General features: G+C 38.1%; 1 protein-coding gene across 11 annotated transcripts in view; it reads right to left on the reverse strand.

The window, feature by feature from the left end:
* The window catches only part of tns1b (tensin 1b), a 288631-nt gene that overhangs the window by 16181 nt on the left and 251301 nt on the right, over positions 1-21149 (reverse strand). For 7 of the 11 annotated variants that reach the window (XM_067444488.1, XM_067444483.1, XM_067444491.1 and 4 more), the window contains 9 exons: positions 16458-16642; positions 16191-16329; positions 9632-9727; positions 7495-7512; positions 6157-6331; positions 3416-4443; positions 2248-2334; positions 1160-1288; positions 148-243 (listed from right to left, as the gene is read on the reverse strand). In XM_067444488.1, coding sequence (XP_067300589.1) covers positions 148-243; positions 1160-1288; positions 2248-2334; positions 3416-4443; positions 6157-6331; positions 7495-7512; positions 9632-9727; positions 16191-16329; positions 16458-16642 — 1953 coding nt within the window. The remainder of the gene's footprint in view (positions 1-147; positions 244-1159; positions 1289-2247; positions 2335-3415; positions 4444-6156; positions 6332-7494; positions 7513-9631; positions 9728-16190; positions 16330-16457; positions 16643-21149) is intronic. The other 4 variants (XM_067444485.1, XM_067444494.1, XM_067444489.1 and 1 more) reach the window with 3 other exon arrangements.

The raw sequence follows: 21149 nt of genomic DNA on the forward strand, positions 1-21149 counted from the left end.
GACAGAACATTAATTTTTGGGTGAACTATGCCCATTACCGTTTAATCTAATTAAAATAGCTATTTTATTTGCTAACACCAAACACAGCCCAGCAGTTTTAATAAAGAGCTTTGGTTTCATGTAAAACATGTTGCCTTTTTGATTTACCAAAGTATGGCTCGTTGGGGCAGCCCTTCAGCCTCACGCCCTTCGGACTCGTCTCAATCAGGAAATGTCTCACTAACTCATTAGTGACGTCTCCAGCTGCAATAATGAAGAATAAGAAATAACATTTGCAGTTGTCTGTCTTGTACTTTGTCATTATACAAAATTATTTGACAACAGAATGTTACAACTGACCAATCAGAATCAAGTATTTCAGAAATCTGTGTAATAAAAATGAGTAAAGGAATGAGTAGGTATCAGTTAGGTTAAAGGTGTACTATGCCAGATGTGGTTTTCTCATCACAGCCGGTGGAAAATAGGACTCGGGCAGAAATCACGTTCATGCATGCGGTTATTAACGTTACTGTAGTCTAAAGTAGAGCAGGACCGAGTGTTATGGACCTGATCACAGCTGCTGGAGCGATTGTTAAACAAATACCCGCCTCGCGAATACCGGGACTTTTATTATGACGGGACGGGACACAGTCGCCGGGCGCCTGCACAGATCCGCTCTTCCGGTTATGATTTTGAGGTAAAGTAGCTCTGTTTATCATATTAGATACATTTAAGTGTGTTCAAAACGATGTTATGACGTTACTCCGTGCGTTAACTTGTTCACACTGCTAAGAGTAAAGCGCTCCTGGTAGCGCAGATATGACGCAATTGACAGGCGACTCCCTCAAATGCAATGCTGAAACATCCCTGTCCTTAGTTAAAATATAGCAATTTTCTCACAATTTACAAATAGTTGGAAACATCTGGGATATTGTAGGTACTCAACTGAACAAAATATATAACACTGGCCTAGTGGTTTTTGGATATTTTACTGCAAAAATACTACATAGTGCACCTTTAACCACCAACTTTTTTTTCATCATGAAACTGTGTGTGTGTGTGTGATGAGGACACAACAGGATTAAGAATGATCCAGGAGGGGTCAGATCTCCTGTCTGGAGTGCATTTGGCAAATGATTATCTGCATTAGCCACATGCCTGGAGGAGGCACATGAAATACCTTTCTTTGTAGGCTGCATTGTTGGAGGTGGTGAGGCAACTTTCATGGCCAAGCCGTAGGCCCCTCTGAATGAATGACTGTCCCGAATGACAAAGGCTCCAGGCTCTTGATCCTTCAGCATGTTGATCGCTAAAGAAAGGGAGGAGATGATTTATTTGTACCACACCAATTACTGATTTGTTTATAACTAAGATGGGAGGAAACACCAATTTCTGATTAATGACCCTTTAAAATTAGGTTTTTAACCGAAACTTTGAATCTGCTAAAAAAAAAAAAAAAAAAAATCATCAACAGGGTCCAAAGACATGACATCCCAGGTGCAGGTTAGTGTGTGAAAATCCCAATAATAACCAGAAAATATGAAGATTCTGCCCATAGCACTGGTCATGTAACTATAATAAAGCCTTATTTTTCAGATAGCAGAATCTGCTAATTCAGAATATTCGTTTTTTTATAAAAAACCTGTATTAATAATAGCTATTGTAATAATACAATATAATTGCAATACTGTATTAACATTAGCAGTCCATAAACAGTTACAGAGGCTCTTAAATAATTAAATTCATAGATTTACTATTGATTTATGACAGGACTAATATTTTTTAAATATAAGACTTCACCAGAAGCCACCCCCGAATCAAACAACCCCCCATTTTTATTCACAAGTTGGTGGGGATGTGAAGGTGAAGTCTATAATATGTTAACAAATTGCAGCAATGTCCACCGCAGTTTAACATACAAAGATAGCAGGAGCGCAAAGGAAAAAAAAACCTTGTTAATAAGGAGGTTTATTCTTTATTGTTAAGATAAGTTAATGAAGCAACAGATGCAGATGTTCGCTGGCTTTAAGCACATATGTCGAATGGCGTATGATGTCACTGCATGTGCTTGTGTTTAGAGAGGTCTCCAACGCAGATGATCTAATCCAATAAGAGCACAGAGGAGAACCAGATGTGGAGACCAACAGCGATTGACCTCATATAGGGTGGCGTGAGACATATTTTACTGTTTATGGGAGTTATGAGCCTCCATTTAGGGTCTAAATATAGATAAATTAACCCTGGAGCACACATATACTGCGTCCTTACCTTGGTCTCTGGAGATATCTGGTTTATACCAGAATTTGGACGTGTCCTGGACGAACTTCACGTTCAGCCTAGTCTCTGGACTTCCATCTGGGGAATGAAATATGCACTTTATTTAGCAGTCCATCAGCTGTTAATAGATATTAGTTTAGTATGCCTAATCTAATGAGTGCACTACTCTTTCAAAACTACACTAACTCACACACACGCCTGTTTAAAATTAATCAGTGTCTTAGTAAATTATTGACAGAAACACCTACAACAAGCACACATTTTGTACAGCCCAGAAACACAGATATTGTAACACTTCGTTTTAGGAACCAAACCAAAGACTGCAACACCACAATATTAAAACAATAAGGCTGAACGTATATGTTAATAAAGTCACAGCTAAAGGGTAATACAGAGCCTCAAATCTATTACTTCTCTGAGAAAATGGTTGGTACATATTGGTATTAAAAATATTAAGGACAAATACTGACATAGGCTACTCATTCAACCATTGCTATGGCTATCAAACCATTGTGTTACAATTAGCAAGTTAGCATTTACTGAATTAGGTAGATAAAGCTAGCCAAGCCTCCACTACTAAAAATATTTAAGTTGAGATTACATGATATTTTAAGAGTAATTAAAATGTATGTATGAGTACAAAAACACATTTGATGTAACTGATCACCTTTTATTTTTGCCAAATTATTTGGGGTTACAGTATGTGTTCAAATTACTTACATTAGTATGACTTGTCTAATAAACATACATTTACTATTTTTATTTTGAGGAACACTTTAACATCTGAATGTTTCATATTTGTATATGGTCCATGTATTACAATATGCAACCATTTAATAGTTTGGGGTACATTTTAAAATGTAATACATTTCTGTAAAGGCAAAGCTGAATTTTCAGCATCATTACTCCAGTCTTCAGTGTCACATGATCCTTCAGAAATCATTCTAATATGTTGATTTGCTGCTAAATGAAGAAACATTTCTGATGATTATCATGTTGAAAATAGTTTTGCCACTTCATATTCTTTTGTGGAACCTGATTTCTACTTAATTTCTTGCATTCAAATGGCAATGCAACCTGCTTGCATTATTAACTGAACTGTAATTTTAAGGCCTGATTTCATAGATTTCTAGTGGAGTTTATCTTCATAGAGTCTTACCGCACATGTTGAGTTTGGAGAAATCAGGGAGCGTGTTGAAGAAATGAACGCTCGGAGTGCTGCCGCCACTGGAGACCGGTGAGGACATCTTCCCGTTTAGCGTTCCATAGGACAGTCCGCCATTGGAGCGATCACTGCTGGACATGCGTCTCTTCTCGGGGAGCTGAGGTTGAAGGGCAGGGCTGCCCTGTCTGAATCCCCCACCCTCTATGAATCCAGCTGGAGAGACTGGGAAAGAAGGCGTGGATGGCGGCTGGTATCCAGAAGAGCTGCTCTGGCGCGACAGGGCTCCGTGCCGCTCGTCTGGAGTGGTGTAGCCACTGTACATCGGGTGCCTGTCCAAACTGGGGCTACCCTGTGTTATGGATGGGTAGTGTCCCAGAATGGGACTGCCCTGACTGGGATGTGTAAGTGACGATTGCCTGCTCAGGACGGGGCTGCCCTGGTTGGGCTGGTTAACGGACGGTTGTCTACTCAACACCGGGCTGCTTTGGTTAGGCAGAATGATTGGCTGATTGAGGGACGCCTGTCGGTTGAGGACCGGGCTGCTCTGGACAGCTTGTCCCATAGGCTGCCTGCTGAGAATCGGACTACTCTGAGTCCCGTGGGTGACGGGATACTGTCTGGACAGCATCGGGCTGCTCTGTGTTCCCTGGGACACCATGGCATGTCTTCCTTGCATGGGACTACCAGCCATTCCAGGCAGATGACCGTTGGCCGGTTGTTGGCCCAGAACGGGGCCGTCCTGATTGGCAAATCTGTGCTGAAGGTTGGGAGCAGACATTATGTCGGGCAGGACAGTGTGGTGCCTTGTACCAGGGATACTGCTGAGTGGCTGGATGGTTGTGATGTTATTTTGCATGACCGCTGGCAGAGAGGGGCTGATATCGGGGGTGATGTTGCTACCCAACATGCTGGGTGTGGGTGTTTGGTATGTTCTTTCAGAGGGCTGGGAGTGAAGGATGGAGTCTACAGCAGCCTGGGACAGAGAATTCATTCCCACCCCACTATCGGCCAATGTGCTTTCACTAAAAGACCACAAAATAAGAGAACTTGAATTATTATAAAATATGCACTATTAAGGCCCCCTTTACACCTGACATTAACTGTGTAAAGCCTGACATATGAAATTATATTCTATTTTTTTAAAACAGAAGTTTATTTAATCTTTTTAACAAAAATAAAAACAAGGTTTACATGTATTTTTTTTGTTGAGCATCATCAAGGCTTTCATGGCTCATATGATATATTGAGAACATGAAACTCACACTTGAGTAGGAAAATAAACACCTTCATTTAACTGAGACCAAAACTGATTAAAATATGCAATTTGGTGGTGTTGCTGATACTTACACGGTCAATAGTAAGATTCAATTCTGATAGCTTAATAATTCATGATTATTATTTTTTTTATAACTGTATAACAGACTATGTACGTAAAATGCATATAAATATAAAAAATATCTCTCAGTTATATGCAAGTAAGATGATTTTTATAAGATTTTGAAATTAATAAATTCTGGTAGCATACAGACACCAGATAAGCGGCAAAGTTGACCAAATTCACACTATCTGGATATCCCAGTATGAAACAAGTGCTAATAACTAAAGCTAAATTTAAATTAAATTTATATATAAAACATCCCTTAATCCTTCCCAATACTATGGGTGACCCCTAACAGTCGAAGATTCGATGCATCGATATGCAGGACCGGTTTCGACCACCGATCTCAGGGTCGAATCTTCGCAGGTGTTATGAAACGAGGATCATACCATTTTGGCAATATGGGGGTGCTCAATATTAGTGTTATAAAGACGTGTCACGGCGCTGAGTGATCGCCCCTTTAAGGGCGCTGAGCTTTGCACTGGACGCGGCGCGCCTTTAAAATTCGAACACATATACACCGACGGCGGCATTGGACGCCTGTCCGCGGCGATTAAATGTATATTTCCCTCAAATCATGAATGTACATACTGATTTCACCCTGTGCTACAAGATATACTCATCGTGCAGCTCTTCTGTCAGAAGTCGATTCAAAATTGAGCTCGCGCGTATACAATGTTCACGTCAGCCTGGAGGGAGATAATGTTACCTGAGACACGGCGCTGAGCTTCAGTCCGGTGTGCCACCCCCTTTAGGCACCATCGGCTTAAGAACCTGCATATAAACGCACTCTTTTCCTCTCTAGGCAGGAATTTTTTTTAGGTTTATTTATCAAAATGTTCTTTTATATATTTGTGTGATGTTCTGTGTTTCGATCGCGGCTTTTAAATGTTATGAGAGAACGGTTAATTTACGAATGTAGTGTAGCCTAGTTTTGATCACTTTATTAAAAGTGGTGGCTGTGTGCCGTGTGTAAAGTAAAATAAAAATAGTCTTAGCCTCCTACTGACTAGTGTCCTGCCCTTCCCAACCCGTTTATACCGTTTTTTTTTTTTTCAGTCTATGGTTTACACACACACATATGATTCGACTTGTGGTCGACCTTAGAGAGATTCGAAAATTCTGATTCGAATGTGTAAATCCTTAGTCGGGGACACCCCTACCCAATACCTAAACTTAAATGCTACAAAAACTACCTTACTATTAATAAGCACTAAATTAGGAGTTTAGAGGCAAAAGTCATTGTCAATAGTGAATATGTGTTTCCCATACTAAAGTACAACCGAAATATTTCAATAAAACAAAAACAATAACTTTCAAAAGCTTGTAACAAAACAGCCGGGAGGTGGTCACTTACACTGCATCTGGGCTCTGAATGGGGCTGCTGGAGGAAAGAGGAGCGTTGTAGGCATGAGAAGACCCGACAGGACGAGCTAAGCTGTCACTGTCATATGTTGGAGACACGGGCGATGCTGGGGGCCCACCTGTCACTGTTGCGGCTTTGGCCACAGACTCCACATAGCTACGAGGCTCTGGCAAAGAGATGGGGGAAAATACATGTGAGCACGAAAGTTTACAAGAGTCAAAACAGATGGATCAGTGTGTCCAAAACATGACCTGATGATTTTAGTTGCTTTAAATGACCACTGATGGAACTGAGTAGACATTATATATATATATATATATATATATATATATATATATATATATATATATATATATATATATATATATATATATATATATATATATATATATACTTATTATTATTATCAATTTTTTTTTAGCTTAAACTCATTGAAAGTCTTTGGGATGTGCTGGAGGAGACTTTACAGAGTGCTGGACTCTTGCATTTGTCAATATAAGATCTTGACCAAAAACTGATTCACCTTTTGATGAAAATAAATGTTGTGATGTTTTTTTCATCAAGATGTGGGTCAATTTATGGTCAAGATCTTGAATCATGAAGAAACTTCATTAAAGGGTTGGGTCACCCAAAAATGAAATTGATGTCATTAATGACTCACCCTAATGTCGTTCCACACCCGTTAAGACCTCCGTTCATCTTCAGAACACAGTTTAAGATATTTTATATTTTAGTACCAGAGCATATGCAGTCTATGCACACTTTACTGTCCATGTCCAGAAAGGGAATAAAAACATCGACGTTTGGCGGTTTGATGCGATCCAAACTGCTGAAATCACGTGACATTGGCGACCCGAATCATTGATCGATTCACACCTTTTGAATCATTTTGGAGGAACGCAGAAGTGAAGACAATGCTGAATAAAATCATAGTTTTTGATATTTTTGGACCAAAATGTATTTTCGATGCTTCAAGAGATTCTAATGAACTAACTGATGTCACATATGGACTACTTTGATGATGTTTTTATTCCCTTTCTGGACATGGACAGTAAAGTGTGCATAGACTGCATATGCTCTGGGACTAAAATATCTTAAACTGTGTTCTGAAGATGAACAGAGGTCTTAACAGGTGTGGAACGACATTAGGGTGAGTCATTAATGACATCAATTTCATTTTTGGGTGAACTAACCCTTTAAAGTGAATCATGGTTTATGTTGCTTAACGAACATGATAAGGTGAGTTGAGAGAGATGAGTGACTAGAGACGACCAACCAGAAGGTGAAGTGGTTTGTAACACTGCACTTCTAAATCTGGTTCATTCTTACCTTCCTCATCCTCACTCTCTGTTTCCCAGATGGCAGAAGAATAAAATCATAAGACAGAAATTGTAGTAGTTCAAAGAGACATGGAGAGTAGAATAATAATTGTCAATATAGACGTGAACAGATAAGTGTAGAAAATGGTTATTTTAACACCTTGTAATTATTAATTGACTGTAATGCCATTCCAAACCCAAATTAACTTCTTCCATAAACACAAAAGCACAATCTTTGTTTGTTTTCCATATAAGGAAAGTGGTGAATGGTGAATTTCTTAAAAAAAACAAAAACAAAGGACAAAAAATCGGTTGCAAATACACTTTCATATGTGGGTCAATTATTACTTTTAAGAAAACAAAAAGTAGTACAAGTATTACTTTGTGTAGTACAACCAAAGAAAACAATGTAATCTTCATTCACATTTTTCCTGCTCCAAATATCAGCAGGCCCTAGTGCAGATTAAAATACCCAAAGTCACAGCCCTTATCATCAATAAGCACATGACATCATTTAACCTAACTATAGTAAGACACAGCGGCCCCTGTGACACATCATCTCGTAATAATGTTAGTGTGTGTACCGTATGTATGGCTCTTGTTTTAGCAGGTCTCAAATTAACTCCCTCAGGAACGAGTTAAAATCAGCCCTGTATGAAAACGTGTTCCAAACTAAAGAGTCTGCAACTCCCCATAGGATCCTGTTACCTCTGAGTCTACAAAAACTACATAGCCTCTGAGGATGAATCTCACCAAACCTGCCGAGACAAGAGCGGGTCATATATCACCCCCAAAATCAAAGGAAAGGGATAAGAAATGATAAAGAAAAAAAAATGTGGACATGTTTTCATGAGGTTCGCCCCTGAAGACATGATAAATTATTGCTTTGAATTGAAAGAAACAATACATCAAATTATATTTTAGATGTCAGTTTGCTGAGCTTGCTAATATCAAGATTAAAAATCATCATACCCTTCAAAAATCTTAAAAAGGGGCTCTGTTCCCAAAATAGCTCTTTCTGTCTGCTGCCTACATAGGGAGCTACCTTCAAAGGCAACATCCTAACTGAAAGGGAACCGATTTGTAGCTCTCAACTTTTGGTAGCAACTCTGAAATCCAGAGAATTATTTGATTTATTATTTTTAACTGAGTTTGGTGTTAACGTAAGCTAAGCTTACAGCATGATATTCTAGTAAGAATAAAATTGCATACTCAAACTTTTAAATATTGGGTAAAAGTCGATTAGACTGCGCCAATGCTTTTATTCCACAAGAATGCAAAAAGTGACAGTAAAGAGATTTATAATGCTATCGGTTTCTATTTCAAATAAATGTAGTTCTTTTGAATTTAATATTCATCAATCATGTGACACTGAAGACAGATGCTGAAAATTCAGCTCTGCATCACAGGAATAAATTGCATTTTAAAATATATTACAAAAGAAATGTATTATTTATTATTTTAAATTCGAATTATATTTCACAGTATTGCTGTTTACTGTATTTTTGCAAATAAATGCATAATAATAATAATAATATAATAATAAAGCTTTAGAATTTGGCCAAGAAGAAAAAAGTAAAAGGGTTAATTATCTGACCCTTAATGCCTATGATGCCTTAAAGGGATAGTTCAACCAAAAATATAAATGTGATGTTTATCTGCTTACCCCCAGGGCATCAGAGATGTAGGTGTGTTTGTTTCTTCAGTAGAACACAAATTAAGATTTTAAACCGTTGCTCATATAATGCATGTCAATAGGGTCTAATTCCTACTGAAGAAACAAACACACCTACAGTCTTGGATGCTCTGGGGGTAAGCAGATAAAAATCACATTTTCATTTTTGGGTGAACTATCCCTTTAAAATACTGCCTATAGGTAGGCAGCTTACACACATACACACAAGTTTACAGAGCACAGTAAAATGATCCCAATATAACTGCATATGAAAATAAAACACCAATCCATTTAAAGATATGCATGAGCTCACTGCTCAAGAGACGAGAAGAGGTGAAGGGGAAACACTTGAGAGAGAGAAATGAAAGGATATTTTGATATATGGCCCTCAAGATGTCTCTGAGCTCCCTTTATGGAGCACGTCTTGGACGCGTGTCTACATGTGCATTTCTGTATGTGTGTTCAGTCTCACCTGAGCCCGTCTGGTGGAGCAGTATGTCAGCAGGATTGTGGGGCTTCAGGCCCAGGAAGGACAAAGGCGTTTTAGCCAATCCTGGAGGAGATCGACCTAAAGCGACACAGATCACAGAAAGAACTTTATTATTCAGAGCTTTGTCAACTAAAGCCTTCAGCACAAAACATACTCTATAAGCAAGTACATCCATGCAAATGATTACAGCTTGGCACGCTTGAGTTCACGTATGCACTCAGATTAGGGTTTTAATAATCAAAATAATCAGAAGTAATTCTGTTGTGCTTCATTAACCTGTTGAAACATTGCCATTTTCAATGTTTTTGAAAGAAGTTAAACTCATCAAGCCTGTATTTGATCAAAAATATAGAAAAAAACAGAAATTTTGTGACATATTACATTTTAAAATATTTTTTTTAATATACTTATAAATATAAAGTATATTTTAATATACTTTAACATATAATTTATTCCTGTGATCAAAGCTGAATTTTCAGGATCATTCCTCCAGTCTTCAGTGTCACATGATCCTTCAGAAATCAATCTAATAGGAAGATGAATCATCTGTGTTGGGAACACTTGTGCTGCTTGATAGATACACTGTAAAAAAAAAAAAATGTCTTCAATTGAAAATTTTCTAGTGACTGATCACATTAAATTTTTCAATTGGCCAAATTGAAATTCTGTGAATTTTTTTATATATATATAGAAAAAAAAAAATATTTCTGTATTTTTGACAAATAAATGCAAGGTTGATGAACATAAGAGACTTCTTTCAAAAATATAAAAAATAGTAATGTAATGTATATATTATATAATTGTTTTTCATTATCCTATTTCCAAATTCCATTGGAATTTGTTCACACATGGAATAGCATATGATTTTTTTATGTTGACTTTGTTATATGGGTTCCTTGCCACTGTCGCCTTTGACTTGGCTTGCTCAGTTGGGGACACTAAAAATATGATTAAAGTTATTCAACTTATTATACAAATAAAATGTATGAATTAGGTCTTATTTAATTCTATAAACTATAATACTGATCTGCCAACATTGTTGCTATATGATAAATTAAAATAAGCTGATAACATCACTGTTTTCCCCAGTACGACTGTACAGCCAAATCTAATTTTGTCGCAATATTATCCTGTTTGACACTGTGAAGCTGCTTTGACACAATCGTGATTGTAAAAGCGCTATATAAATAAAGTTGATTGATTGATTGATTATATAAATCATGACATGACTAAATGTGTTATTTATAATTAATTGTACTAAATTAAAGCCCTAGTTCTGAAATGTGTCAGACAGCAATTCACAATGCATTATGTAATGTTGAAAGGTGCGCTATATCAGTCTTGCTAAGTTTTTAACTAGCTACTTGAATAACCCAACACACATCTGGTTAATGGCACTGACATTTGAAGGTAACTCTATCACCCTCTCGAGTACCGAGGTGCCAAGCCTTCCCATCTCCATTTGCGTACTTGCACAAAGTATGTTTCTGGTCCTTAGACCTAACAATACAGATCTGTGTGTACCACTTTCATCTTCAGTGCTTATCAAAGAGACCAACTTCCAGATCAAGAGCCTTTGAGAGACTGCCGTGGTACACACTGAGCTTTTAAAGACAGCAGACTGAGGTGGCTATTTCAGTATGTGACATGGCTGGGGAATGAGCTAATGTCTCATGCTCTGTGGCAAGGCCGTGCAAGCGCCTCTTTAAAAGAGTTAACGATGTGATTAACACTCGCTGTAACGATGCCCAGTCGAAAGAACGAAAACAAGACAGATCATGCAGACAGAATACACCTCAGCTGAAAAGATCTCCAAAACGTCACATTGAAAACATTCAAGACCTCGCTACACAATGAATGAACAACAGGACAAGTGACTCAACGAATAAACAGAGGTGCCCAGCAAAACAAGAGTGGTGCGAACACACACATGATGAAAATAAATGGTGATGTGGCAACAGAGCTGTGGAAAGCAGCACACTTTTTTTGTTCAGAAAATGTGTCTTAAGGCATAAAAATGTATTTAAAAAAAATCTTTGTATACTCAAGTTTGTGTATTGTTGCATTCCGAAATGTCAGAGCAGAATGCATAACACAATACACACTGCACACCAAATATGATGCTTTGAGTGGAAAAAGTGCCAAAGTTTCTTACTTGTTTTGCTGCAATAGTTGATTGACAGGTGAGCAGGCAGTCCTCTGAGGCTACGTTCAGACTGCAGGTAAATGTGGGCCAAATCTGATTTCTTTTGCTCATATGTGGTCTGTTTTTCTCATGAAAGTGTGAACAGCACAAACCACATAGAATCGGATATTTTCAATTCTCATTTGTCACTTCCGTATGTGGTCCTAAATCCGATTCATCTGACTTTTATGTTACTCTAGATCAGGGCAGGATTATACAGTGGGCATTATGGGTACAGGGCCCAAGCGAGAGTGTCTATTTACATGAAGGGTCTATTTACACTAAATAATAGTAAACCAGCCTTGTAGGCAAAGGGAACAAGACGCATATCATCTGCAGTGGTGTAGGCCGTAGAGGGTGGTGCCTGAAAGCTAAACTCGCTCTTCTCCCTTTTCCCATCAGACAAGCATTTATTTTTCTTTAAAATTTAAGAAAATATTTAAACTATATATAAAGTATAAACGAAGTGCCCTTAAGTGATAAAGTGGCTTTATTGTTCCAATAAGATGGAATCCATTTAATAATATTAAGAAATATAGTCATTTACACTCTCATGTTCATGCTATTACTGCATCCTGTTAATGTACAATACTGAAGAGCAAATAGTATCTGCCACTATTTATAAGTAAATAGCCCCCTAACATCTATTTGCACTTATTATGTTGCAACTTCTACTTTTATATAGAGTAAAGAGAATATATCGCTATTTTCAGTTTGCTGTATGACGTCTTTTTATCGTTCTTTTGCACATGGGGTGTGGGTCAGTTCAGAACGATGATCTGTTCACACTAGAGTCTGATATTGACCACGTTTAAAACAACAATGTGAACAGCTGTACGGGTTTGAGCACTAAGGCTTGCAGTGTGAACGTAGCCTGATTGTGGTCTGAGTGATCAAATCACAATGTTTTGGACTCCTGTATTTAAAAAATGACCACTTCAGATTACAGTGTGATGTGTTTGTGTGCGTTCTTCAGGGCTGCTCTCCACGTGCATTCTGGGTAAGGCATTCTGCGATCTGGCAGAGCCAAGTTGACATCGCTGACACACATGCATCCTCCACTTACCAAAGAATCCAAATCAATTCTTTGTTTGGCAGAATAAGTGCCTCAGCACTGGACACAAGGAGAAGGGGAGGGGGGTTGTATAGAGAAGCGTTTCCAGCCTCTCATTCTCTGCAGGAGGAAGGAGCCACAGAGACGTACTACCAGAAAGTAGCTATTGCATGTGAGTGTCTGTCAATCTCTGAACAGAAAACGAGCCCCTATGGGTCACCTGCTCCCCAGGAATCCAGCACAAGCACTTAAGAAAGTTTTACACATAACAGATCTTCTGAATGGACCTCCTGACAGTATACTGAGTTTTGATGGTTCAATATATCTTGACCTTTATGTATCAGAGTGTCTATTTACACCTTGGCAGAGGCTATTTACACTAACTCCGCACACTGACGTCTGGTTGGGCCAGATAAAACGACAGAAGATGCTTGATTGTCATCAGTAAGAATAGTGTAGGTGTACAGAGCATGGCAGAAAGTTTTGACAAATCGACCAGAGTTCAAAGCCAACTCTTTCTACTCCCCTTTCTATCACATATCAGATCAGAAAGGCATTTATTTTCAATAAATATAAATGAAGAAATTATTTGAAAAGTGTAAATAAAGGTTCTAATATGTGCTTAATAATAAAGTGTTTATCAGTTAGCGTTAGCAGAACTTTATTGTTCCAATAAGGTGGCATCCATTTAATAATTTTAATAAAAATAATCTTTTATACACTAATTGCATACAGTTTAATGTACAACAACACTGAGGTGCAGATAGTATCTCTCACTATTTATTAGACTGAATAGCATCTAACTACTATTTACACTATTTACCAGGGTAAATCGAATCTATCACTATTGTAATTTACTTAGTGTAAACAGCAGATCGCTAAGAAAATGCTGCTATTTTCACTAAGTCTAAATATAATCCATTGCTCTTCAGACTTTGCCACTGCCTTTGTGTATTTGCTCTAAAATGACCTAACATTTTACTTTTTAATAATGTTGATAACAGTTAAGTCAATGCTGGCAAATACATTAAAATAATAAATTCAAAAATGCAGTCTATTTTATCTAATTAATCAAACATGCCATGTATTTTGACAACAAAAAATATACATGAAAAATGCTGTGCAGACATGACAAACCAATCGTTGAATCTGAGTTATGATCCTATTAACTGAATCATTTCAAATTGTCTGAAGTTTGAAAAGATGGACCTAAATGAATCAAACTTATTTCTATTTACTTTTTCTATTAAGTTAAAATTATTTAAAAATATATTATAAACAGCAATATTTAGCAACAAATATTTTAACTAAAACATTTAACACACAATCATGCAATTGGGAGAGTTCCATGAACATTTTGAATGATAATACAATGAATCGGTGAGTTTGAAAATGACTGAACTGACTCATGGAAATAAATAGAACATTCTCATAATTAAACGTTTCGACAAAGATTGATTACAAAAACTAGTCTAGTCTAATAAAATCGAATAAGTTTCGTCTTTTGAAACTTCGAATAAGTTTTGTCTTTTGAAACTATTGCCATATAAACCTCACAAAATATATCATGAATATTGAATATATTGCAAAGTCCTAATATTCACTAAATATCTAGGAGGACAAGATTTGATTAATTATGTTTTGTGTTATTATAGCTGAAGCTCTGTTTTGTTCGCTAAAGCCACATCTAGGTGCTCGTGGTAGCAGAACTAGTCTGAAGAGCCCTCTGGGTAAGATGTCAGCTCAAGAGAATGACTTGAATTGGTTTAAAATGAGGTGTCTGGTGAGAAGAAATGCTGTGGAAGTCCAAGGAAAACAGAGCTGCTTAACATTGTGTGCATCTAACCTTGTAAAGAGGCTTCATATTAAACCTGCAGGGACAGTATGCTGGAGGTGAAGATGAAGCAATAGGGTATAAAAACTAAAGCTATCACTGTACTGGAGAAATCCATCTAAACATGAAACCTGAAACGCAAATGTTCATGTTTTTGCATTGAGATACAATGAGTGTGGAGGCTAGAAAAACTGCTGACAAAAGACATTTCTCAGACCCACAGACATTGGGAATTGCTGGGGAGCAAGTGAGAGCGGGGTTTTTCTGATCTGAGCACTTATGCCTGTCTATGAGCCAACACAAAATGTGTGTTATCACTCAAAACGGAGGCCACACATCTTTAGCGTTGAGAACATGTGAATGAACTATAGCATCTGTTAATGATATCTACTGGCTCATGCAAACACCCCGAGGTAGGGTTGGATTTAACTGCTGCCAGACCTCACGTTGGCTTATAGACAGTGTGTTAATGTAATGTTAGCCCAAAAGATTCTTTTACAGAAAGAAGCAAAAACATCCACCACTATTATGATGTACCAATTATGAAACAGTGGCTCTGTTCCAAAACCTAGTGAGCTTTCTTGCCGTCTACCACCTAAATAGGCAGCCTAACCTCATATGAGAGCAATCGGAACCCTCTACATAGGCAGCAAATCTTGGCATCATAAAAATAGCGATCCGCACATTAAACACAATTTGCAATTGGTTTCGATTGAGGTTTTTGTCTTGGCATGTTCTCAAGCTAATGGTGAACCAATATAACAAGAAAAACAAAAATGTTGGGTAACCCAGTTTTTAATCAGAACTATTTTTTTTATCAATACATTCAGTTGCTGATATTTGTAACCAACATTTATCCTGTATTCTCCACCATCTTGGATGGATTATTGGCAGAGTTCATTGCAATGCATCTTTTTTTAGGTGTGGTCACAATAGCGAAATTCTGCTTGCTAAAAAAAAGGTAGATAGCGTAGAGATGAATGAAGCAATGCTCACACATAAGTCATTTTTAAACCAAGCAGAATTTGCGGGCCAAATCTGTGTGGTGAACTTTTTCACCCTCACACGAAATTCACAATTGCGAGGATTCCGATTGGAATTTCGGTATTTCGCCCAGCAATGGTAAATGTGACCACACCTTTAGAATCTGGCCTAAAGAGGGTAATCATGCTGCCTGTGCTCTGGAACAGCATTCGTGTTAGCACCACACCTATGTAGGCAGTTCACTAGGTTTCGAAACACTGCCTGTAAATAAACCGCAAGCGTTACTCTATCCATACGGATGGTAATTTGACTTCTTGCTCTTTTCACAGTATGAATTTTAAATGTTTTCCAGATCATTTTAAAATCAGAATTATCGGATTATGAGAATCAACATTCAGCGATGGCTGTGACCCTTTTAAAGCGTTGACAGAATAAGTGATTTTACAGCTCTATGGCACCCTCCTCCTCCAACAGGGAAACTTACTCAGGTTGAAGTAAGGGGTTTGTGGCGAGACAGGGAAGGCAGGGGTTTGGGGTAGTGCCTCACCACCAACGATCGGAGGGGGGCTGACGGGACCCCCATCCATTTCCTCAAACGCCTCTCTGTAGCTATGCATGTGTCTCTGGAGAAAGAAGGACAGGTGGACACATATCCAAATACACAAACACATATACATCCATGTTTATTTACGAGATTAATAGTAGGGATAATGAATATGATTGACATAATATGTGAATTCAGTTGGTTTACCTCTTTGGGCCGCCCCCCAGGGTTCAGAGCAATCGTATTGGCCAGCTCAGGTGAGATGCAGCGAATGGGGGAGCGGACTGAGCTTCCTCGGGTTGGGCTGTCATCTTGGGAAAAGCCCTCACTGGTAGTCCGGCACCTTCCAGGAACCAAAGATTCATCTGGTGACATTTCACCAAACTGAACTCCTGCCAAAAAAATAAAGAATTCATGACATCCTTTCTAACAGATAACTATTAAGGCCTGCAGAAGAACATTCATCATCCTTGAAATTTAAAAAAAATATCCAAATGTCAAAATACTCCTTGAACAAATCCATGGAAGCCTGCCAATGAGCTCTGAAGAATTAACTCTCTGTCAAAAGCTGCACTGACGTCCAATTCGCACCACATAAAAGCCTGATGGAGCTACAAACAATGTTCTCATTCAAACAGCCTAGATTATAAAAAGCTGAAATATTACAGAAACTGTGGATTTAAAGGGTAGTGTGTACTTCTGGAACAGCCTCAAAGCAACTCTCAAGCCTATTTCATCACGTTCTGTTTGATACAAAGAGATGACGGTGTAAATAATACTGGATTTGTGTAAGTTTTCTCTACTAGAAAAGAAAAAACAACAGAAATGGATAACTGAATTTTGGTAACTGGAAGCAGATGAAATGCATTTAATTCATCCATTTAACTTAACTTTCTATATGACAAACTATTATTGTTGGGCTGTAAAATCGATTAATCACATCTCACATAAAAGTCCATTTTTACATGTATACATATATATGTGCCCCCCCACACTCTAGAACCTTGACCCCCTAAGTTTGATGATCCAAAAACTGTACTTGTAAAAACAACCCACCAGCATGTCCAATACATTTACCAAAAGTAAACAATTTAATTTTAAATTTTAAATGTATTAAAATTAAAATACCCCTCCCCCACCCCTCAAATACTTAGCTACGTCCCTGATTCAAACGTGCAGAGCCGCGGCGTTCGCACAGTCTGTCTCATACACAGCGAGTCTGCTGCGGTGCGGTGGCCCTATAAACCGACTGGAGAGACTGAGCTGCCCCAGAGCCCCTGAAGGTGAAGTGAGTTTCCCCAGGTGTAGTTTAAACACACGTTTAACTTAAAATGTCATTTGTAATGAATGTATTGCGTGCTAAAGACGATTCAGCATCAGCAAAAACAGCGAGTCTACGTTAGCCAAAATCAGCGGTTGTGATTTGTAAGATCACTCTTCCCTTTGATTATCCTAATTTTGATTTTAGTAAAGACAATATAACAATATTAAAATATTGTATCCGTAACTGCCAACTGTCATGCATTCACTGTGAGACACACGCAATTGACACTTTTCACGCTCCCACGCCACACATACATTTTCTCACGCATAGAAAAATCGCAAAGAAAAGAGGACACGGAGACCGACAGACTAGACAGAGGTTACTTATGATATAAAAACAAAATCTCAGCTCTCAGATTTTGTCATTTTTATTATGAAATTTAAACAATAAATGCCGTTGGCGCGTGTAAATGTTACATGACAGATCCCTAACTGCACTTGGACCAATCATCTCTACTAGCTAATAGTAAATAAACACGAATGAACAATGCTGAAAGAAACAGTAGCCTACAAATTACCAAAATGTATATTCCTCATACATAATATCGGCCAATCAATCTAACAAAGGGGTCAATGAAACAACTGGAGAACAATGTCACATAACATTTACCTCAGGAACGCCATTAAATGACCATAATAGGCTATAGCACATTAGTTGGCCAGAAAAAAAAAAAAGAGCTATAGAGCTATACAGCAATGAAACCAGGTTACAACTGGGGAAATAACAAGTACAATAGGATTAAGTAGTCTAAACATAACTGGATGGGATAAATGCACAAAACTGTGCATGTGATAAATCTTTCTGATTTTATATTTGTTAAATAGACTACTTATTAGCTACATAGCCCTACAGTGCAATGTTATACAATGTGGACTGTAATTATACGTTTTAAATTATAATAAAAACTTGAGTATTGTTCACTGTTGTATATTTGTAGTCTACTGCATTTTGGACACAATAATTGTACCTTTTTTATATTTTCATTTAGTTTTTTTTATACTGTTTTGTTTCGTTTGAACACTTGGCTTATTCCTTTGTAGTGTGTAAGGGCATGATAAAACAATAATTAATGTAGTTTAAAAGTGGTTTTGTGTTTGTTTTGTTAAAGCAATTCACATATAGGGATTTCCATGACAGCACCCCCTGCCGGCCTGCCAAGACCTCCTGCCACCCCTTCACCCCCTCATGTAAAATGTTCTAGATCCGCCACTGCATGGGTTGCTGCCTATAGTGTTTCTTTATTAGGGAGAGAACAATAGAAAATGACTAACACGAATTGAAAATATGAACATGAATGATACATGAAAAACCTGCAACTATTTTTCCTTTTTTTAAGCGGAGTCATTTCTAGAGACTTGAATATCATTGCAAACACCCTAGCAACTCCCTAGAAACCACTTGCGAATCAGTGTCAACCATATAGCAACACACACAAAATAATATGCAAGACTTCAGTACTGTGGTGTGCACTAGGCTTAACGATTTTACAACCTACAGATAATGAAAAAGAGGACTCTGTAAAAGCATGTACAGCCACACACAGTTTAAGGCCATTTAACTGGACTCAGTTTGAGACCAAGCAAAGCATTAATACATTCTGGTGGGAGTGAGCGGAATATCATGGAAACCGGGCAACAGGCTGAGCAAAATATTTACTAGCTCCCTGAGCGCGGCCTACGATTGATACATGTGGTCAGACCACAGCTCAGACCATTCGAACCTCACGTGCGCTAGGAAACAACTTAAGAGAGATTGACCACTTCCACTTCTGGACAAGTGGCCACCCTTGTGCTTAAACGTGACGTTAGCCAGACTCTCTGACACTCGGGCTGCGTTTAAACCGCTTCTGGAGTTCTGCCCACAAAACAAGCGATTCAGAACAATAGAGCAGTGATGTCACAAAGGGAGGGTCTTCAAAAGGACGCTCACACTCCATCTGCAATCTATTTGCATGCCTGGATCAGATTCATGCGGTTTCCGCGACAATGTCAAACATGCAGATTCCAAAACTGAATGGTCTGGGAGGCGATGAATCCATGCTTGGATGTGCTGGGATATCATATGGTCTATATCCTCGAGTGTCACTTCAGACTAGCTCGGGAGAGGAAACATGCAGAACAGATGCAGTACGCCAGATCTACAGCTGTGCATGACAAACTGTGCTGTTACCTTAGTGATCACACTGTCCTAATAGATTCAAGCTGCTGTAACAGAGAGGCCAGCATTTAAACCAAACAAATACTATTAGATTCAAAATGTGTAATGCAAGAAGTAATAAACAACAATTTTACCTACCTAATATTTTTAACAAAGCACTATATGTGCTTCTCTTTTTGGCCCTGTATAACATGGTATTAAGATGTGTTTTGGGGGATCAGATCACAAGTGGATGACGCTAAATACAGGTGCAAACAGTGTCGAAAACATTTTGAGTTTGTCAACCACTTCCAGAGGTAGTTGAAAACACATCCAACCGGATGTAAACGTCCATGTGACTGCATGTGTTCAAACAGCCACAAAAGACGCCTACTAAAGCGTTAACATTATGAGTAGAGGTCTAACCAGACGGGATTTAAACTTTGTCAGCTGGAGACACAAGTTTGGTTTGAAGACAAAAAACGTGCCAAGTACAATGTTCTCTCACCATTCCATAAGGGATAATGTGCACCCAGCTGGTTGTTATCGCAGAATAAACCCGACAGAGTGACCACGGAGGGGTATTGTGTCACTCTGAAGGGTTTATTCTGCGATAACAGCCGTCTGGATGTACATTATCCCGCTTATTACACGGCTATTTGTCTCAATTAAATTATACACAAAATATTGTCTTGATTTTAAATATTTTATTAGCCCGTACCCAAAGCTTCTACCAAGAAAATCAGTTCCAAACTGCTTTAAGCCTTTATCTATTGCTGAATATATGTTTTTACCATATATGTTGAAATTAATGCTGAAAGGGTAAGTTCACCCAAAAAATGACAATTAGCCCATTATAGTCATCATAGGTGTATATGACATTCTTCTTTCAGATGAATACAATCAGAGTTATATTTAAAAAGTCCTGGCTAATGTTAATCCAAGCAGTAGCTGTAGCCATTTTTTAAGTCCAAAACAAATTTAGCTACCCGTCAAATAAAGTGCTCCACACGGCTCCGATGGGTTAATAGAGGCTTTCTGATTCGAATCAATGCATTGATGCAAGAAAAATATCCATATTTAAAACTTTATAAAGTAAACCCTTGAAGTCCTCTATTGTAACCCCTGGGGTTTACGTTTTTTACAGCAACCACAAGAAGGCGGCAGGCAGTCAATGACAGCATTAGTACTGGTCAAGATAACTCGTAGTACCCGGATGAGCGGTGTGTTATTCATTTTTGGTGGTTGTTTTTATGTGGGAATAACATACCGCTGGAATGCATGATTGACCAATCAGAATCAAGTATTCCACAGAGCCGGGTAATAATGATTTCTAACACACAGTGATCAGTGTGATCTCAGTTATCAGAGCAGAAACGAAAGCTGATGCTTTTCCATTGACTACGGGCACTTTCATATTTAAACTGAACAAGCTTATT

Source organism: Pseudorasbora parva, chromosome 5, assembly GCF_024679245.1.
Source record: "Pseudorasbora parva isolate DD20220531a chromosome 5, ASM2467924v1, whole genome shotgun sequence".
NCBI lineage: Eukaryota > Metazoa > Chordata > Actinopteri > Cypriniformes > Gobionidae > Pseudorasbora > Pseudorasbora parva.